Raw genomic sequence first — 22023 nt, 5'->3', positions numbered from 1 at the left:
GGCAACAATGATCTACCATAACACACCACACAATCTTAGAAAGACCAAAGGTCTAAGATTGTTGTAAGGGGAAAAATAGGAGCAAAAAATCATGTAGTGTGAACTATTGCACCAGGTAATGGATGTGCCCATTTTCTCTATTTAAATCTAATTATTATTGAAGGGCAACATAATATACAGACTTCATAATCTGCACTCTTTTGTTTGAATGCAGTATTTATTTCCACTTTGGCTTTATGTTGTTTAGTTTTTTTTCCAGTAAGTTTTTTGTTAATGGAGACTGAGAATCCATTTTATTTTTGTTTTTGGTTGTTTTGTTTATTTTGTTTATCAGTTTCAGTGTTAAGTATTCTTTTGAAAATAAAGTGTATTTATCTTTGACAAGAAACCTCATGCATTATTACGTCATTTCCATTAAATCAGTGTAAAAAGATCTTCAAACAATATTATCGTTTATCGCAATAATTTTTGAGACAATTAATCGCTCAGCAAAATTTGCTATCGTGACAGGCCTAGGGATGCTACATAATTTTTTTAACAAGTCCAAGAGTTGTTGAATTTACATCAGAAACTGTGAAGCAGAGCTGTACCACACAGCATTATGTTGTTTCATAGTGTGCAGAGCAGGAACCTTTCCCTCTTTAATAACCTCAACCTTTCATTTTACCTTTTGCTGTAACAGATGGCAGTATGTCAATGTTTTCCCTCTTTTTGTCCCACTGCTCCCACCGATACAACAGAGAATGAGATGCTTCGGCCAATTGCAGCTCAGTCTCCACAACACGAGCATGTGCTTGTGACCTCTAGGGATTCTAAGTGTGTTTTGGCATCGTAAAATCCTACCCAGGATCTGTCGCCACCTCTGAGGGAACACTGGAGGACGTGGGGAAGAGGGGTCTGTCTGCAGCTTATCACAGTCTGACAGACACCCGCAAGAATAGACCCCCCCATTCCTCAGCACTTTGCTCACTTTGATGTCTTAGTAATTTTCAACCCTTTTCCACTGAGCTAATTTAGCGTGTCTGCTTCCTTTCCTCTGGCATAAACCCTGTAAAGCCTGATTTGGAGGTGAATTTGTGTTTGTGACATCGAGCTGCAGCCTGTTCCTTTAACTTTTTCCACTTTCTCACTTGTAATTCCTCCATTTTTCTCCCCAGATGTGCGATTGCTGCTCAACAATGACAATCTTCTCAGGGAGGGTGCAGCACAGTAAGTCTGTTTTGTCGTGCCATTTAGAGGCCTCTGAAGGTCTGTAGCCTGTTTCCATGTCACCCAGACGTTGTCAACGAAACCCGATGAGCCGACACAATGTGACCACAATTGCTCAATGTGCCGTTGGTCCTTTTTTACGCTGCCAAAGTGGCTCCGGCCACAGAGCCACACAGAATGTGGCTGCCACAGAGCCACATTCTGGCTCTGTGGCAGCCAGAATGTGGAGAACATTCTGGCTGCCACAGAGCAGACTTGTGCCAGTAAATATCCTGTTGCTGGCTCATGGCCAATTACTGCTCAGCAGAGGGGGGCATAAGGATTACACTGTCAGAGGTGCTTTAGTTCAGAAACTTTATAGAATAGTGCTCTGATTATTTTTAAAAGAAAATACGTGATTAACAGATGATTAACAGTGATCCTTTTAGCCATGAATGGCTATTTTCTTCCTAATCCGTGTACATTGTCTGGATCAGCAACTAAAATATGACTTTAAACTCAGAGAATGGATCAAAACAGGGTGTAAATTGTAATAACAATAAAATTGTTTATTTTCCTCTTTTAGTGCTTTTGCACAGTACAACTTGGACCAGTTTACTCCGGTGAAAGTTGAGGGCTACGAAGAACAGGTGAGCTCCCGTTTCCCTCAACCATGAGAAAAGTGAAAGAACAGGAATTCAGTTTTAGTGTGATGATTAATTTTCTGCCTTTCTGACATTGTTTAAATCAGTGTTTAAAACTGGTGATTGGCTGCTACCACCACCATTTTCACCATTTGTCTATTTTGGGACAGTCTTTGAGGTTGGAGGGCCTTCCTCAGGGAGTCAGATGATTCTTAAATTCATCTGTATAAAATTAAATCCTTAAAATATCTTAAATTCATTTTAAAACTATATTGGCATATATGTCATTCATACATGATAGATTTTGGCAGATCTATTGAATCTTGTATATTGTTTTTTTATTCAAAATGTTGATTCACACTCTGACATCTTCTTTGTGTTCTGTAACTCAAGATGATTGAGGCAACTAGTAGCCAACTTCTAATATTCTTATATACCTTTGCTAGCTTGCTGTTTTGCATGTATCATTGCATATATATTTTTTGCCAGTTGGCTAGAAGATGTTTGTGCATTTCTTTGGAGATACGGATCGTAAATTCCCTTCATAATGGTCTTTAAAGTTGGTGAAACCTTCAGAAACCCTGTTCTTACCATCACCCTAATCTTTATCTCCCCCAACAGACTCTCTATCTGGAGTCTGTCTGTACTAAAATGTTATTAGTTCAAATCAGAACTAATCTTAGGCCGTAAACCTAAGAGTACCTCAAACCTAAAACTGCCAGATGTTTGAATCATTTTGAGCTTAACTGTAGTTAAGAAAACCTGAAAATACAGTTGCTGAATCTCATTATATATCAGAAGCAAAATGATATTTAGATGAGTAACTTGTATTTTGGCCACTTTTCTCATGGACCCAGAGTTCTATTTGAGAACCTGACTACCATAAACTATCAAATAATTGGGGCCTGCCATGCAAAGCAATGGCAGGAACCTATTACTCTACACCCAACAAAGTGTCTCTTTAAGTATTATTATTATAATTCTTTATTTTTCTTCCGTAACGTTAATGCGGCTCATACCGCTGCGTGCTGTTAAAAAAAGAGGATCATTTAATGCTAGCTTTGGACAAAATGTTTGGCTTTTTCCTCTTTTAATCTTCCGAGTCCTCGGCGAGTGACGTTCTCCGTGGGCGACGTGCAGCGACGGCGTGCTGCTAAAACGAAACTACAACAAAGCGTGTTGACGTCACAGATCACAGAGTTTAATCTCATACAAAGCAATCGACAACAAAGCTGCAGAGGAACAGAGATATGCATTTTTCTCATAAAAATAAAGACACACAAGGGGAAGACAAACAAACATAAAACAAAGACAAAAAAGGCAAAAAATAGCGGCCGCTCTCTCTCTCTCTCTCAGCGATGACCTGGAATTTTTTATACTAAAGAGGCGTTTCCCTATTTAATATATGCAGTCAAGGCGTTCCGTTCTTTGACCAATTAGAAACTCCGTAGGGACTCGAGAAACTTGGAAACTCCCCTCATTATGGCAAAGGTGTCTGGTTTTTGTCTAAGTAAAAGGGCGGACCACTTCGTGCTCATCTCTGTCTGATACGAGCAGATCCCTGGCGCCAAAAGTCCTAAGATGAGATTTCGCATACACCTCTGAAGTCTCTTCTGCCATTGGAATGCTAAATTTTATTGCTCTGTCTGTCAGCGGGGGAGGAAAAGGGCCCTGCTTGTTCAGCTCCTTACCGCATCTCAGACGAAACCTGTTCCAAATAAGAGTATTGAATATAACCGTTACACATGTCGTAGATTAACTGTATTAAGCACTAAAATTAATCATTTTTCCTTAACAGTGCACACCTACAAATGAGGTATCAAAACGTGCAGAAAATTCACGCCATTGGAGCTATTATTTTTGGTGGGATTTGGGGTTAACGTGGCGACATAATTCGCAAAAAACTACGAAAAAAACCCCATTATGTCAATGGGAAAAATCCTGGAAATACCCTATTTTTGAGGATTTTCTGTGTCGTCTCAAATTCACCTAGAAATGCCATTCAAATTTCATTTTGTAGATACGTCTGTGATCTGTTCGAAAGTGAAGACGGCTCGTCGATACCAGTTACGGTTTGTCCACAATTTGCCTCTAAGCGACCCAAAGTTTCTCATTTTTCCTCAAATTAGAGTGCGTCTCTCGCTGATTAGAGTGAGAAATCAAGACAACTTTTTCACCCCAAAATAATTTTGAAATCGCCATCACGCCCACAAATATCGCACGATTGGTATCAAAATCGGTCCTGACATTGATACGCATGTCTGCTCCGGTAAAATGTTTTCGAAATTGATCTAGATCGTACGGTTTTCTGTCACGGCGCTTCAGAGCAAAGTCATGCGACATGATTTTCTGAGGCTGTCTCAGGCTTTCTCCCATGTATTTGACTAGAATTTCAGATCTGGGCACAACATTTCTTTCTCTCATCGCTGTAAATGCTCTGACTGAGGTACAGATATGAATCTCGGGACTATCGCAGAAGACACATAGGCCTCTCATACGCTTCAAACGCTTTTCGAATATGTATTACGGTTCCCGAACAGGAAGGATTTGTTTCCAATGCTTTTTTTCAGTAAAACGTGTTGGCTCAAACACACAATTGTGTCCGCAGCATGTATGACTCACAGCTCACAACCTGGTGAGACCATTATTTACCATAGCAACGGAACTCAAGAGGCTATTGGCTGGTGGTTAGGACTACAAATACGCATCACTGTAGTTCTAACTGTAGTGGAACGCTCAGTTGAAACAGATCAGGACTGAACTGGCCTTTAGAACTAATTGCTGCTATGGGCTGTAAATAACTGATTTAACTCAGTAACTGTTACACATGGGATTAGTTTGGAACTTTAAGATTAAGCATATTGAAAATTTCAAAATAAAAGCCCTGAATATTTTTACATGACGTAATTGCTCTTTTTGGCTTTATTTGACTTTTTCATCCAAAGCACTGTTACACATGGGATTCGTTCGGAACTTTAAAATGGAGCATAATAATAATTTCAAAATAAAAGCCTTGAATATTTTTACATCAGGTAATTGCTGTTTTTGGCTTTATATGACTTTTTCATCCAAAGCACTGTTACACATGGTATTAGTTCGGAACTTTAAAATGAAGCATACTGAAAATTTCAAAATAAAAGCCTTGAATATTTTTACATGACGTAATTGCTCTTTTTGCCTTTATTTGACTTTTTCATCCAAAGCACTGTTACACATGGTATTAGTTTGGCCCTTTGAAATGAAGCTTAACAAAAATTTCAAAATAAAAGCCTTGAATATTTTTACATGACGTAATTGCTCTTTTTGGCTTTATTTGACTTTTTCATCCAAAGCACTGTTACACATGGTATTAGTTTGGCCCTTTGAAATGAAGCATACTGAAAATTTCAAAATAAAAGCCTTGAATATTTTTACATGACGTAATTGCTCTTTTTGGCTTTATTTGACTTTTTCATCCAAAGCACTGTTACACATGGTATTAGTTCGGAACTTTAAAATGAAGCATACTGAAAATTTCAAAATAAAAGCCTTGAATATTTTTACATCAGCTACTTGTGCTTTGAGCATTATATAACTATTTTAACCCAAGGACTATTACGCATGGGATTAGTTTGGCCCTTTGAAATGAAGTTTAACAAAACTTCCAAAATAAAAGCCTTGACAACATTTTAAATCATACTGAATGGTGCACGTCCGCCTTACTTAACGTTCTTGTGGTTCTCCGCATGCTACTGATTACGTTGCGGCGTTCTTTAGCATCGATGCCAATTTGTAGCGTGACAACGCCGGGCCCAAACCCGACGGGCGCGCCTTGGCAGGCCCCGGCTAAATTTCTGCCGAAATTTTCTAGTTGGGGCCTGCCCATAGCAATGCATAGGGAGAGCAGTACTGACTTGCAAAGCAAGTCAGTACTGCCTCCATGCATTGCATGTCAGGCACCTATTATTCTACACCTAATAGAACGTCTCTTTATTATTGGGGCCTGCCCATAGCAATGCATAGGGAGAGCAGTACTGACTTGCAAAGCAAGTCAGTACTGCCTCCATGCATTGCATGTCAGGCACCTATTATTCTACACCTAATAGAACGTCTCTTTATTATTGGGGCCTGCCCATAGCAATGCATAAGGAGAGCAGTACTGACTTGCGAAGCAAGTCAGTACTGCCTCCATGCATTGCATGGCAGGCACCTATTATTCTACACCCAATAGAATGTCTCTTTATTGGGGCCTGCCCAGAGCAATGCATAAGGAGAGCAGTAATGCCTCCATGCATTGCATGGCAGGCACCTATTATTCTACACCCAATAGAATGTCTCTTTATTTATTGGGGCCTGCCCATAGCAATGCATAGGGATGTAATCCCTATGCATTGCATGGCAGGCACCTATTGTTCTACACCTCAAAATAACTGCCGCTTCCTACTACCGTTAATGCGGCTCGTACCGCTGCATGCCCCCTCACAATATATATATCAAAACGTGAGGCTCAATCCCGTGAGGGGAGCTATTACTTTTGTTGGCATTTCGAGTAACTGTGGCGACATAATTAACAAAAAACGAGCCAAATTTAACTCAAAACAAAAGTCTAACTGACACAAAACAGTGTCAGCTAGACTCGAAATAGACATAGAATTTAGTCTGCCTCTCTGAACTGCTCTTTAGAACTTCATTAGCATTAGCATTTTAGCTTATATAAGCTATAAGCTATTTATTTGACTTATTAGCCATGTTTAGTCTACTGAATGGAGTAAGTCCATTATAGAAAACATCCTAGTGATGTCCCACATGCTACTGACAGCAATCACGCTAGCATTAGCATTTCTGCTAATTTTAGCTGATACACTTACGTTATCCTACTGAATGGTGCAAGTCCATGTTAGTAAACATTCTTGTCAATCTCCACATGCTATTGATTACTTTGCAGCTTTCTTTAGCATCGATGCTAATTTCTAGCATCAGAACGCTGGGTCCAAACCGACGGGCACACTTTGGCAGGCCCCGGTTAAATTTCTTCAGGAATTTTCTAGTCACTTATTCCGCTACCGTTAATGCGGCTCGTACCGCTGCGAGCCCACCCACAAAAGTGGTATCAAAACGTGCGGCTTATTCCCGGCATTGGAGCTATTATTTTTATAAGGAATCGGACTTACGATGGCGACGTAAAAAGCGAAAAACGAGCAAAATTACCAACTGCCGAAACGCAGAGCCTAACTGAAACCAACTGCCGCTTTTTTAGAGTGAGAAATGAAGAGAATTTTTGACCCCACATTAATTTTGAAATCGCCGTCACACCCACAGATATCGCCCGATTGGTATCAAACTCGGTCATGACATTGATACGCATGCCTGCTCCGGTAAAATGTTTTCGAAATTTCTCTAGGGCTTACGGTTTTCTGTCAAGGTGCTTCAGAGCGAAATCATGCGCCAGGATAACTGACGCTCTCCCAGATTCACTTCCATGTATTTCTGAAAAATTTCTGTGCTCTGCACATACCATTTTTGTCTCATCACTGCAATTACTGTGAGTGAGCTACAAATATGAATTGCGGTACTATGGGAGACGACAAATAGCCCTCTCATATGCTTCAAACGGTTTTCCAATACGTCTCTCGGTTCCTGAACGGCAAGGAGTTGTTCAGGCTGCTTTTTCCATGTAAACCAATGGGGTGTCTCACAAAGATAGAATTTTTTGTCCACCTTTCTCTCTCACACACGACAGTTAGCAGAGGATTGATAACCATAGCAATGGAACACAGGAGGGGATTGGCTGCTGGTTACGACTACAAATACGCATCACTGTAGTTCTAATCAATACTCAGTTAAAACAGAGGGCTGAGCTGCCATTTAGAGCTACAGGCTGTTTTGGCCAGTAAATAACGGATTTAACCCAAACACTGTTAGACATTTTAATTAGTGTGGTCATTTAATATGAAGCTTATGGGGTTTTTTTTCAAAATAAAAGCCTCAATATCCCCCTCAGGTTAATGCACCGCCGTAGGCGGTGCAATAATACTAGCATGCATTATATTTTTCTCTCAGGTTAGGGAACTGCCTTGCACAGCAAGGCAGTTCATTAGCATTAGCCTTTTACCTTAAATTAGCTATTAGCTATTTTCTTACTTATTAGCCATGTTTAATATACTGAGTGCAGTAAGTCAATTACAGACAACATTCTAATGATATCCCACATGCTATTGACAGCATTTAGAGAAAGATATGTTCAGCCTGCTTTGATCAGAAAAACTATCTGCTTCAAACAGAATCCTGTCTCTCCCTCTCTGTCTCACTCACATGACAGCTGAGCTGCTCTTTAGAACTACAATGACTGAAGGTTAGAACTACAACATGGCGGACACTGAGTGCCTACAAAAGAGGTCTGAGCTGAATGTCAGAACTACAAACATGGTGGAACTGTCAGTTACTACAGAGGAGGACTGAGCTGGCCTTTAGAACTACTTGTGTTTTGGGCTTTTTATAACTGATTTTATCCAACCATTGTTACACATGGGATTAGTGTGGCAATTTAAAATGAAGCTTACTGAAAATTTCAAAATAAAAGCCTTGAATATTTTTACATCATGTAGTTGCTCTTTTTGGCTTTATTTGACTTTTTCATCCAAAGCACTGGTACACGTGATATTAGTTTGGCCCTTTGAAATGAAGCATACTGAAAATTTCAAAATAAAAGCCTTGAATATTTTTAGATCAGATAATTGCTCTTTTTGGCTTTATGTGACTTTTTTATCCAAAGCACTGTTACACATGGGATTAGTGTGGCAATTTAAAATTAAGCTTAACAAAAATTTCAAAATAAAAGCCTTGACAATTTTTACATCAGATAATTGCTCTTTTGAGCATTATATGACTGATCTAACCCAGCAATTGTTACACATGGGATTAGTTTGGCCCTTTGAAATGAAGCTTAACAAAAATTTCAAAATAAAAGCCTTGAGAAATCTTACATTAGGTAATTGCTCTTTTGATTAATAAATAACTGATTTAACCCAATGACTATTAGACATGGGATTAGTTTGGACCTTTGAAATTAAGCTTAACAAAAATTTCAAAATAAAAGCCTCAACATGCCCCTGAGGTTAGTGCACCGCCACAGGCGGTGCAATAATATTATTCTGCATTATCTTTTTCTCTCAGGTTAGGGAACTGCCTTGCGCAGCAAGGCAGTTCATTAGCATTAGCATTTTAGCTTATATAAGCTATTAGCTATTTATTTGACTTATTAGCCATGTTTAGTCTACTGAATGGAGTAAGTCCATTATAGAAAACATCCTAGTGATGTCCCACATGCTAGTGACAGCAATCACGCTAACATTAGCATTTTTGCTAATTTTAGCTGATACACTTACTTTATCCTACTGAATGGTGCAAGTCCATGTTAATAAACATTCTTGTCAATCTCCACATGCTATTGATTACGTTGCAGCTTTCTTTAGCATGAATGCTAATTTGTAGCATCAGAACGCTGGGTCCAAACCGACGGGCACACTTTGGCAGGCCCCGGTTAAATTTCTTCAGGAATTTTCTAGTTTTTCTTCCATCACCGTTAATGCGGCTCGTACCGCTGCGTGCACCCCCACAAAAGTGGTATCAAAACGTGCGGCTCGGTGCCGAGAAGGGAGCTATTATTTTTATAAGGAATCGGACTTACGATGGCGACGTAAAAAGCGACCAACGAGCCAAATTACCAACTGCCGAAACGCAGAGCCTAACTGACACCAACTGCCGCTCCTTTAGAGTGAGAAATGAAGAGAATTTTTGACCCCAAATTAATTTTGAGATCGCCCTCACGCCCACAAATATCGCCCAATTGGTATCAAACTCGGTCATGACATCGGTACGCATGCCTGCTCCGGTAAAACGTTTTCGAAATTTCTCTAGGGCTTACGGTTTTCTGTCAAGGTGCTTCAGAGCGAAATCATGCGCCAGGATAACTGACGCTCTCCCAGATTCACTTCCATGTATTTCTGAAAAATTTCTGTGCTCTGCACATACCATTTTTGTCTCATCACTGCAATTACTGTGAGTGAGCTACAAATATGAATCGCGGTACTATGGGAGACGACAAATAGCCCTCTCATATGCTTCAAACGGTTTTCCAATACGTCTCTCGGTTCCTGAATGGCAAGGAGTTGTTCAGGCTGCTTTTTCCATATAAACCAATGGGGTGTCTCACAAAGATAGAATTTTTTGTCCACCTTTCTGTGTCACACACATGACAGGTAGCAGAGGATTGATAACCATAGCAACGGAACACAGGAGGGGATTGGCTGCTGGTTAGGACTACAAATACGCATCACTGTAGTTCTAATCAATACTCAGTTAAAACAGAGGGCTGAGCTGCCATTTAGAGCTACAGGCTGTTTTGGCCAGTAAATAACGGATTTAACCCAAACACTGTTAGACATTTTAATTAGTGTGGTCATTTAATATGAAGCTTATGGGGGTTTTTTTCAAAATAAAAGCCTCAATATCCCCCTCAGGTTAATGCACCGCCGTAGGCGGTGCAATAATACTAGCATGCATTATATTTTTCTCTCAGGTTAGGGAACTGCCTTGCACAGCAAGGCAGTTCATTAGCATTAGCCTTTTACCTTAAATAAGCTATTAGCTATTTTCTTACTTATTAGCCATGTTTAATATACTGAGTGGAGTAAGTCAATTACAGACAACATTCTAATGATATCCCACATGCTATTGACAGCATTTAGAGAAAGATATGTTCAGCCTGCTTTGATCAGAAAAACTAACTGCTTCAAACAGTTACAATTCTGTCTCTCCCTCTCTGTCTCACTCACACAACAGCTGAGCTGCTCTTTAGAACTACAATGACTGAAGGTTAGAACTACAACATGGCGGAACTGTCAGTTACTACACAGGAGGACTGAGCTGGCCTTTAGAACTACTTGTGTTTTGGGCATTGTATAACTGATTTTACCCAACCATTGTTACACATGGGTTTAGTGTGGCAATTTCAAATTAAGCTTAATGAAAATTTCAAAATAAAAGCCTTGAATATTTTTACATCATGTAATTGCTCTTTTTGGCTTTATTTGACTTTTTCATCCAAAGCACTGTTACACATGATATTAGTTTGGCCCTTTGAAATGAAGCATACTGAAAATTTCAAAATAAAAGCTTTGAATAGTTTTACATCATGTAATTAGTCTTTTGAGCATTATATAACTGATTTAATCCATTGAGTGTTATACATGGGATTTGTCTGGCCCTTTGAAATGAAGTTTAACAAAAATTTCAAAATAAAAGCCTTGAGAAATTTTACATTACGTAATTGCTCTTGAGCATTATATAACTGATTTAACCCAATGACTATTAGACATGGGATTAGTTTGGACCTTTGAAATTAAGCTTAACAAAAATTTCAAAATAAAAGCCTCAACATGCCCCTGAGGTTAGTGCACCGCCACAGGCGGTGCAATAATATTATTCTGCATTATCTGTTTCTCTCAGGTCATTAGCATTAGCATTTTAGCTGAAATAAGCTATTAGCTATTTATTTGACTTATTAGCCATGTTTAGTATACTGAATGGAGTAAATCCATTATAGAGAACATCCTAGTGATGTCCTAGCATTAGCATTTTTGCTAATTTTAGCTGATACACTCACTTTATCATACTGAATGGTGCAAGTACATGTTAGTAAACATTCTTGTCATTCTCCTCATATGATTGTAGCTTTCTTTAGCATCGATGCTAATTTGTAGCGTGACAACGCCGGGCCCAAACCGACGGGCGCGCCTTGGCAGGCCCCGGCTAAATTTCTTCAGAAATTTTCTAGTATCACATTATTATTTTAAAAAAAAAAACATTTCAACCGCTTGTTGTTGTCACTTAGTTTCTGTGATGTGACAAATGAATGTGGGTGTGTGTTCTGTAATGATTGCAGCGTATTATGTAAAGATGTCATCATGTCCCTGTGTTCCTTTATCGCCGACTGAAATTCCCCTGTCAGACACCCAGCAGGCTGAGCTAAGAGTTGAGCAGGAAGGCACATGAAAAGTTCAGGCTGACGTCTATGTCTTGGTTTTTTTGTTTTTTTTTAATGGGATATATTTTTCTTTGCCTCAATAAAATTGATTAGTTTTGTTTTCTTGTTTCTCTGCCTCTTTCTTTGCCTCCACTCCACGGTTCAGGTCTTAATTACAGAGCATGGTGACCTTGGGAACGGCCGGGTCCTGGACCCAAAGAATAAGATCTCCTTCAAGTTTGACCACCTGAGGAAGGAGGCCAGTGACCCTCGCCCACATGATGTTGACGGCTCCATGGAAGGCTGGAGGAGCGCCGTGGACTCCGCCGTCAGGGCCTACGTCAAGGAGCACTACCCCAACGGAGTGTGCACCGTACGTTTCAGCCCGCTTCCTGGAGCCAGCAGCAGATGTTTAGTTTTTAAAAGCTACATGGGCGTTACACTGAGTAGAGTTTTATTGCAGACATTCTTACTGCATGTTCTTTAATGAACAACATTTTAACATGTTTCTGTTTTCCCTTCAGATTTATGGAAAAACCATCGACGGGCATCAAACCATCATTGTGTGCATTGAGTGCCATCAGTTTCAACCCAAAAATTTCTGGTACGTCTCAAACTGTGTAAAAGTTCAAGGGGCAGTGTCGTGTAAAATTAACATTTTTGAGCTTCACATAATGCTATGTTATTCCCTCACCAAAAACATACATAGAGTGTTGTCATGATTATTTCATGCATGTTTGAGAACTCCTTAAGTCTCCTGTGTCAGCCATACAGCTAGCTGTGCAAAACGCCTGGGTGAACCTAGCACCACAGTTTCCAAGCTTCCACATGAGCAGCGCTCCACCTATGACTTCCCCACTCAGCTCCTTCAGACTAGCCAGTAGCAATTATGGTGTAAATTGTAATAAGCTGCTTTTCTTTCTTTGGGAATAGTTTCTGGTGGAACTGTTCATCAGCTGAGCTCATGATAGGAGCTACTTCTCGGTGCAACGTTGTTAAAGGGTTAATAGAGGAGTCATGTTGTGATGACTTCCTGCAGGTGAAGTTTCAGAAGGACAGAAGTCCAATTTCAAGGCTATAATTACATGATCAAATTTCTTGTAAGTCATATTTGATATATGTGTATGGCATTTTATACTGAACTGAACTTCACATGGGTACCTAATTGTGTTATAAAATGGCACAATGTGCCTGGAAAACATGCATTACTCCCTGTTTAATTTCCGCTTTGATTGTGATGCGTTAGACCCACTGTGTTAAGCATTACACTGATGATGTTTTTTTTCAGCACATGCTGATTTTCAAGACAGCCTCAAACTCTGCATAATGTGTGTAAGATGTGTGTAAACCTTTTAAGGCTAATACAATAATTATCAGAGGACTTTGGACACTCGGCAGCAGTGCTGAGCTGTTTTTCATCGTGTTAATCTAATTGGATAAGAGCTGGCCCAATCCTCTTTGCTGCTGGGTTTTACTGAGCTTAGGTGTTGTTTGGGGTAATGATCCCACAAGTTTTGTGACTGCTACCACTGACTGTTCCCTCAGGAGAAAGGGGAGGAATTTAAATGTAAACGTATATTAATGTTGGGAAAGTTTGTATTTTGATAATGATGGTGTCGGAAAAATCCTAAAATCTTTACACCAGAATTATGTCATGTTAAGCGCTCAGTGTTTTTAACAAATAGAGCAGATTAGTTGCATCTTTCAAGCCTCAGGAGATTCCTGAGTTGGAATGAGAGTTCCACTGTGAGTGGAAATATTACAGTATTTACACACAAATCAAACAAAAATGTATTAAATATACTTACATCAAACATACTTTTCATTTAGGCCCACATTTGTGTGTGATTTTTTTTCTGTCCATCCTCTTCATAATGTTTTAGAAAACAGTGTCTTTAGTAAGAGGCTTTTTCAAATATGCTGTAATACAGGCAGCTACAGATATTTTTGTTGACAACCATTACCGCAATAACTTTATGAAAAAGTTTTTATTAATTAGTTACAATATTTGATTTCCTTTTGGGATCAATAAAGTATTTTTGAATTTAGTATTCTAATTTTAAAGAATTTCATTACATGCAAGCAAAAAAATCATCATAATTAACAGAAATAAAAGCTCTCAAACATCCATCTGTTAGTAATTGGTCTATATAATGTGTAATGGACGTAGCAATAAAGTTCCTGAGATAAATGGACTTTTCTATGATATGACGGCAATTGTGACAGTAATTAATTATATTATTATTATTATATTTTCGTGCAGGAATGGACGCTGGAGGTCAGAGTGGAAGTTCACCATCTCTCCCTCCACCACTCAGGTGGCAGGAATCATGAAAATCCAGGTATCTGATTTGCTTTTTTTTATTGGTGAATCTGACTTTTTCTGCATGTTCCTGACAGCAAGTTGGGCGCTGAATCAGAAACAACAGGCATCGGGCCTTTCAGCTGCTTTTCTTTCTTTGAGAAACTGGTTTCAAGCATGTTAAAAATTCTCATAACTGAAGATTATTATTTCTTCTTTCTGTTTTTTCTTTCCTCCCATTTTTTAAGATATGTGATAAAAGTAGGAAAAACTGACATAATAAGCACTGGACATAATAATATACACTTTAGCCTTAGATGGAATACATTGTACATATCTCCAGATCTGTGTTGAATATTTATGAAGACTATAAAGGTAAACTCATTCCATCATCCATAGTGATTTAGAACGGCGGCCTACTCTCCCACTGTATGTGTATGGGTCACATTGAAGGTATTTGTATTCTGTCTAAGCACCTACAGTATTTCCATATCAGATGCTGCCTATGAATCACCTTTTGACAGTCACTGGGAGGGAGGGTTGTTCTGATGTTCGCCTAGCAACAAGCTCACTCACCTGGAGAGAATTTAAATGGAAAATAATCATCAGATACTTCAGAAGGCCACATGGTGTCCAAAACAAGCCTGACTGCTTCCGGTTCATACTGGAGAAGGTGTGGAAGCTGTACTGCTAATTACAGTCATACGCTGGTCGCGTCCCAAATTTAGTAAATATTGGTGTCATGTCTTTGAAAGAGTTCTTTCAACTGAATGTCCCACAAGATCTTGCATTAGCTTTAAGAACTGTAGCCAAAAAAGTAAGGAAATGTTGTTTCTCTGCTTAGGTTTCAAAAGCAGAAGCAGAACTATTAAAAGTTCTGCTTTTGAAAGCAGCGTAATGAACAGTGTGAACAGATAATGCACTATATATATTCCATCCTCACCCCTGATGGAATATACATCGGTCCATACTGATTGAGGCTTTAGAAACCCATTTTCATCTAGTGAATAAATAATTCAATAACTTATGAGTTGGTGTCTCACTTACTGCCATCTATTCACTTTGTTTCTGTTTTTGTTTGTTTTTATTGTCTTTCAATACATTTCTTTAGGTGACTCCCAGAAAGATGAATTGAAATTATTATTAGTACTGTTGTTAATGAAAAAATAAATAAAATTAGATTTAAAGTAGTGAAGAATGATATATCGTCACCAAATTAAGATATTTTTAGCATATTTGCATCAGTCTAATAAATAAAACTGGACTAATATAAACTTCTGACATTTATTTCTATCTAATTGCCGTTTGTTTATGGAGGGGAGGGAAGGAGGTTGGCCCTGTTATAGTGATGCAGCAAAGGATTGTGGGAAGTTTTAACTCAAGGAGTGAGGCAGTGGTGATGTGAGCAGGGTGGTCAAAACCATAGGGAAGTATGTGTATACTGTTTAAATATATATATATGTACTATATATGTACTGTGTATATATATATATATATATATATATATGTACTGTGTATATATATATATGTAAATTATATATATATATATATATATGTACTATATATATATATATATATATATATATATATATATGTACATATATATATGTGTGTGTGTGTGTATGTGGCCATAACAGCACTATTAAGGTCAGATATTGGACCAAATCTTCATATTGGTTCATCCACAGTTTGAGATTTCCAGGTCTAATGCTGTATGTCGTTGTTTTTTACCATATTGTTTGATTGATTCCTAGCAGCTGTTTGATCAGAGAAGAAGTCACTATTACATGTCTACCATACAAACTACCATAGAAGCTGAACTATGCCTTCAGGTCAGACACAGAGTGAATGTTCTGTTCTTTCATCTGTTCAGGTTCATTACTATGAGGATGGAAATGTTCAGCTGGTGAGCCACAAAGAGGTTCAGGAGTCCATGTCTGTTTCTGTAAGTATGACTGCAAACCTGTCTTACACTAACTTTAATGGTGTGGGGAGCTGTTGGTGAATAAGTCCAGATTTTTACAGTGATGGTTTTCTAACATGAAAACGTTTCCATGGGGATTCTTTTTCACTTGCACAGTAGAAATGATAGCCAGTGTTCTTTAAAACCTAAACTTGTTCTAAAACAGATGATGAATGTGTTTTTGTTCTCTTAGAATGAGGCTTCAACTGCTAAGGAGTTTGTTAAGGTCATGGAAGCTGCAGAGAATGACTATCAGGTATGTTAGTGGTGTGAAACTGACCTTTCACCCCTATGTGGTATTCATATTCAGAACATGTGACTGGAATGAGCTGTCCAGAAAAAAAGAGAAAAAAAACACTTTATTGATCAGTGAATCCAACATAAGAAAAACACTCTTCAGTGTGGAATTGTCACTGCAGCAGGACAATGCAACCACAGAGCTCATAGAAAGGAAACTATTTGTAGAAACAACTGTACAATGGCAGAAATCTTTTAAGTTGTAGAGATTACAGTGTGTTATCTGTTCACACTGTTCATTACATTAAGCACAAGTGTTGTGCTAATGTTATGCAGAGCACAAGCTTTAGATTTAAGCTCTGTTATCATGTTTTCATTTTTAAATACTCAAATTCTGTGTAACAAAAATTCTCTCTCACACACAGTGTGACGTCTCCCCCAGCATCTATACCTCCTTATGCTTCTGGACCCTTCTTGTTATTATAAAATTAATTGATCACAGAAAGGCTCCTTAAGGAAGGGCCACAGTTCTAATATTTATGACCGATTTGATAACATAGTGCAGAACAAGACATAAAATACGGTGGTTCCGTTTTATTTATTTTTTTTGCTGAAATCTTCACTAATTTAACTGTAACTTTTAGCTGTTTTGTGGAATATTGGCTTGATATTACTATATCTGTCTTTGAGAGAGTATCATTTTGAAATATCTTTCAGTAATTTTCAGAGTTTGGAGGAAAATTGAAATCAGCCAAATTCGGTGATGGCAGATCTGAACTTCACAAAATCAGCTATCATAGTTCATCTGCTTCCTAGACGTTAAACCCAGTCGTTACGGCTCAGTGCTTTGAAATGCGGTATTCTCTTCTCGATTTCATCAGAAAGAACTTTCATGTCAGGATTATCTTTGTAGGCTGAGAAAAAAAAAAAGTTGATTTAATTTTATGTTTATAAATCTGCATCGCCACGCTCCTAGAAAATGCTGATAATTCAGCCTTTAGGCTGGGAAAACAAACTATTTGATCTAAATTTGCCACATTGGCTCTTCTTCCTGTATAACCATTTTATATTCACTTCCTCTTCCTGTCCTATTTCAGACGGCCATTAACGAGAATTACCAGACCATGTCGGACACTACCTTCAAAGCCTTACGCCGCCAGCTTCCTGTGACACGCACCAAGATTGATTGGAACAAGATCCTGAGCTACAAGATTGGCAAGGAGATGCAAAACGCTTAAAAAGAAAAAAAAAACAGCAGAGAAGAAAACAGACAGATCCCCTTGACCCCTCACCCCCCTCCCAAACAATGTTGCATGACTGGATAGTTGTATCGTCTTTGTACAAAAATTAGAGAAAACGGGGACAAAGAAGGTTTTGGTCTCACAGCCAGAAGTTGTCCCATACATGGCTACCTTTCTTTACATGCACTGTATAATTGGATCCATGATGACAAAAGTTTAGTGTATTTGGGGAAAAATGAAAACCAAAATCTAGAGGAAACATTGGAAGACATAGGAAAAAAAGAGCAAAAACTTGGATGTAAGAACAAACCGCATAAAGTTTCATTACCACACGTGCAATATCTGAGTGAGGCCACACCTTTTATTTTGACCTGATGAGATACGGATTGAATTTGCAGATGTGGTTAAAAACAAATAATTTTTTGGGAGACTTTTTTTAAATTTTATTTTTTGTTTCTTTACAAAAGAGCCCAGATATTACGGCTAAAATAAATAACTCCTTTCACTTCACTGTTAATGTTCTGTGCAGTCAAGTGCATAAAGCAAAACAAAATAAACAGTTTTGTGTTCATCTTTGGCACAATCAGCCAACATTGACAGACACTCAATGTTCTTGTCCCCTCATTTTGGTACTTTGCTTCACCATCTGTCCTATATGTGAGATCTCAACTTCACAGTGTTTCTAGCCTTTTTGACTTGACATTTTCTGAACTCTCACTCCTTGCAGAGAGGTTGGGCCACTTCAACAAGCTTAATTAACAAGACATGAGTCGCTCAATAATGTGCTTAATGTCCAATTTACAATAAAATTTAAAAAGTATCACTTTCTCCTCCAGTGCTTATTTTTTATTAAAAAAAGCAGAACCTGACTGTATTATATAAATGAGGCACACTGTAATATATTCCTGTATGAAACAGCCTGTCTGTCAGTTTGGTGATTTATTTCCATGAGATTAACTGTAATTCAGTCACAATTATGTTGCATTAAATGACAAATTTTCTATTTACTGACTCACTCCTAATTTTTTAAAACATTTACTGTGTTACAGCCAAAATTCTGTCGTCGGCGTCCTTGTTTTTGACTTCACATTACTCTGCAGCGCAGCATGATTGTTATGTCACCCAGTTACTGTCGTAAAGAGTTAATCGAACACATGCCAGAGCTTGTTGTAGAACCACTTCATAAACTGTACAACACTACTTCAGTTCATTAAAGTTTCTAATTCAATTCAGTTTATTTCTATAGCGCCAATTTTCAACAAGTGCACTTTACAAAAAGCAAGTCATTTCAATTCAGTCACCCATACATTCCAGTTAAACAGTGCAACACATTAATTATACAGATTAGATTAAAAAGTTTCTATCTAATCAAACCCAGCAGATTTTATTGAGTGATTGACTGGTAGCATGCACTCCTTCAGGACCAGCACGTAGTAACAATCGCTTGTGTTGTCATTGACTTTATAGCAGGGGTGTCAAACTCCAGTCCTGAAGGGCCGCTGTCCTGCACTTTTTAGATGTGCCACAGGTCCAAAACACTGGAATGAAATGGCTTAATGACCTCCTCCTTGTGTAGATCAGTTCTCCAGAACCTTAATGACCTAATTATTCTGTTCAGGTGGTGCAGCAGAGACACATCTAAAAGTTGCAGGGCAGTGGCCCTGCAGGACTGGAGTTTGACATCTGTGCTTTACAGCAATCGCTCATACCATGTATGCATCCAGCAACAGTGGAGAGGAAAAACTTCCCTTTACAGGAAGAAATCTCCAGCGGAACCAGACCCCAGCTCAGTACAAGGGACCATCTACCATGACTGATTGGGGTTTGAAATGACAGTACAATGTACAAGAAGAAACTGATGAATTGATGTTGGATTATTTTGATGTTCATGAAAGTAAGAACTTAAAAGAAGAGGGAGAATGAGTAGTCGGTGGCATCAGAAAAACTGAGAAAACCTCAAGTTAGCAGAGAAGAAGCTTGCTCCTTGGGAATAAGATATTCTTACAGTCTAATTGTCTATTAACTTTTAACTTCTATCAGGTAAATTAAGTCTTGTAAGGACTGAATTTGATCTGGAGTTTTCAGGAATTTCCCTGAACGTTACATAAGACAACAATGGTGAGCTGGCTGGGTAATCCGTGACTGAGAAAATTGGCAATAATTTTCTTTGATTACCATTTAAGAACAATCTTTTCGCTGGACAGACTTTAGTTTGGAAACAACCTCTGTAATCCTTTCCAGACTGAAGGGCAGTAAATGTTTCCTCTCTAAGATCATTGTATGTTTAATAGACATTCACACCTGCTGATTATCAGCTCTTGGCTGCTACTTTTGCTCTTAAACCCGATGTGGACAGTAGCTGGTTTTTTTCCCACAGCTTTTTCCCCCTCACTTTGGCTTCGTCTTTGTTGAAAAAGTGGATAAATAATAGTTTGGAATCTGTTGTACTTTTTATGAAATTGAGATTGCATATTATTTAGAACCTGGTTATTATATATTAGCATGTAAAGCTGTATGTGACTGGAAAAAATCTATAATGATATGCAAAAAGAAATTACATATATATATAGTCCAGTTAGTATAACAGTCCAGTTATACAATACTTTTTCGACGGGCTGTTTTTGATCCAAAAAGGAATTTCGAGTGTCTTTTATGAGTAATCAAAGGCAACAGAAGCCTACACTAACAGGCCAGCATTTCAAACCTCGAAAAAGATATATATATATATACATACATACACACATACGTACATAAATAAATAAATAAGTGGGAAAAAAACTATTTCCAAGCACTGTTTAGGTGAAATCACTCAATTAGTTTATTCATATATTGTGCACAATACAGAGAGCTTATAGGACAATCAGTAATGAAGCAGGTCTGGATGAAAAGCTGCCAGGCAGAGACAACACATGAGTTTTATACAAAGGGATAAGGGATCCTAAGCATGGGAAACAGACTGGTTCCCATGCAGCTGGGGAAAACAACGTCCAACCTTGTACATGTAACAAAATAGTTTTAACTTGGTGGGGATATACTGGAACTTAGAATAAACATACAGCAATATATATATATAATCCTTATTATATATGGCCTAAATCATCTGTTGTCAAGAAAGAGGTGGTAATTTTGGCAAAAGCAATCTTAGCATATTTGGCAAAAAATGGCATAGTCGTTATTTTATGAAGGTGACAAAATATATTTTTGAAATATTTAGATCTGGAATTTTTAAAGGAAAAAAAGCAGGAATAATGTCAGAATGACATAAAATTCAAAAAGCGAGTCCAAAGTGACCTTTTAAAGAAAAAAATAAATATAAATAAATAATTACAACAATGGTAAAATAGCGACATCTTGAGGCAGTGGGCGCTATTGAACCAATGTGAAAGCCCCGCGGCTGTCTGGTAACTGTTAGCTGACGTTAGCAGTGTAGCTCACTTTGCAGACACGTATACACACAGTTTAGACACATGTTGGAGTTACGCTGGGAGAAATGCTAAATCCGAATAAGGAATTCACCGGCTTTCCCACTCTCACGAATTAAGGTTAGCTCTCACACGCTGCTATTCTAATGTCTGTCCTATTAGAGTCATTCTACGTGCCTTCGTTTTTCCTCGCTTTAGTGTAAGTTTTTACGTTTTCCAAACAGGAGGGAATTGATATTAGCTGTTAGCTAGCCGGGTAAGGTAAGGTAAGGGGCGTCTTTTTAGCCAGGTAGAAGTTATATTTCCTCACGCGCGCAAAAATGTGGATTGCATACGGAGGAAGTTTCCTGTATAAACTCTCTTTCGTGCCCGGTGCTGTTAGCGAGCCCCATGCAGCAGAGCTGTGCATTGTTTTAAATGGTCCCCGTCATGTTTCAGGGCAACACTCTGTGTTCACTGTAAAAAATGGACTTATTATTTCGCCCACCTGTCTGTTTCCTCTTTTGAAAAGGAATGAACTCACGTTCAGGTCGTTTAAATGAAGCGCACGTCAGAATAAAGATTCCAGCTTTTCCACCTCTTGTCCCCTGTGGACTGGTCGGGTTTGACCTGGAAGTGCTGGTTCCAGCGTTGGCATGACTGGTCGTCTTGCTGTCCCAGCAGCTGAGGATGGCTCTCCTGTGACCGTGTGCCGAGCATGGAGGAATGTGTTCCTTTTAGAAAGCCAGCTGGCTGGAGCAGGAGAGCCCGCAAGCACAAATTGACTTCCCGCGGTGTTGAATTCTCTTTGTGTGAGTGAACAAATTGTTGACTTGAAATCTTGAACAATTTCGGTTTTTGTAAGAGGTAAAATGTGGCGCGCGCCGGCTGCACTTACCTTGTCACTTCCTGAAGGGATAATGGTGCTTCTTCTGCTGTTTTCTGAAACAATCCGTGGAAGATCCCAAACATTATTTAAAAAGGGTATAAATCATTTTAACCATGACATCATCTAGTAAATGTTAATTAAACACAGATATTATT

The 22023-nt window shown here is 38.6% G+C and overlaps 2 protein-coding genes across 6 annotated transcripts in view; both read left to right on the top strand.

Annotated features, from left to right (window-relative positions):
- The window catches only part of LOC114142937 (F-actin-capping protein subunit alpha-2), a 33318-nt gene extending 14735 nt beyond the window's left edge, over positions 1–18583 (top strand). The window contains exons 3-10 of the mRNA XM_028014544.1: positions 1158–1209; positions 1775–1838; positions 12002–12208; positions 12360–12439; positions 14099–14177; positions 16011–16082; positions 16294–16356; positions 17435–18583. Of these exons, the coding sequence (XP_027870345.1) occupies positions 1158–1209; positions 1775–1838; positions 12002–12208; positions 12360–12439; positions 14099–14177; positions 16011–16082; positions 16294–16356; positions 17435–17575 (758 nt within the window). The 3' untranslated portion in view covers positions 17576–18583. The remainder of the gene's footprint in view (positions 1–1157; positions 1210–1774; positions 1839–12001; positions 12209–12359; positions 12440–14098; positions 14178–16010; positions 16083–16293; positions 16357–17434) is intronic.
- Positions 18584–20954: 2371 nt separating this feature from the next.
- Positions 20955–22023, top strand: part of LOC114142854 (suppressor of tumorigenicity 7 protein homolog) — a 60094-nt gene continuing 59025 nt past the window's right edge. For 3 of the 5 annotated variants that reach the window (XM_028014368.1, XM_028014365.1, XM_028014364.1), the window contains exon 1: positions 20955–21120. The gene's annotated coding sequence lies outside the window, so the exon portion shown is untranslated. The remainder of the gene's footprint in view (positions 21121–22023) is intronic. The other 2 variants (XM_028014367.1, XM_028014366.1) reach the window with 1 other exon arrangement.

The sequence above is a fragment of the Xiphophorus couchianus genome, chromosome 4, assembly GCF_001444195.1.
Source record: "Xiphophorus couchianus chromosome 4, X_couchianus-1.0, whole genome shotgun sequence".
Taxonomy (NCBI): domain Eukaryota; kingdom Metazoa; phylum Chordata; class Actinopteri; order Cyprinodontiformes; family Poeciliidae; genus Xiphophorus; species Xiphophorus couchianus.
The sequence above is the reverse complement of the archived record's forward strand: the minus strand, read 5'-3'. Positions and strand labels throughout refer to the sequence as shown.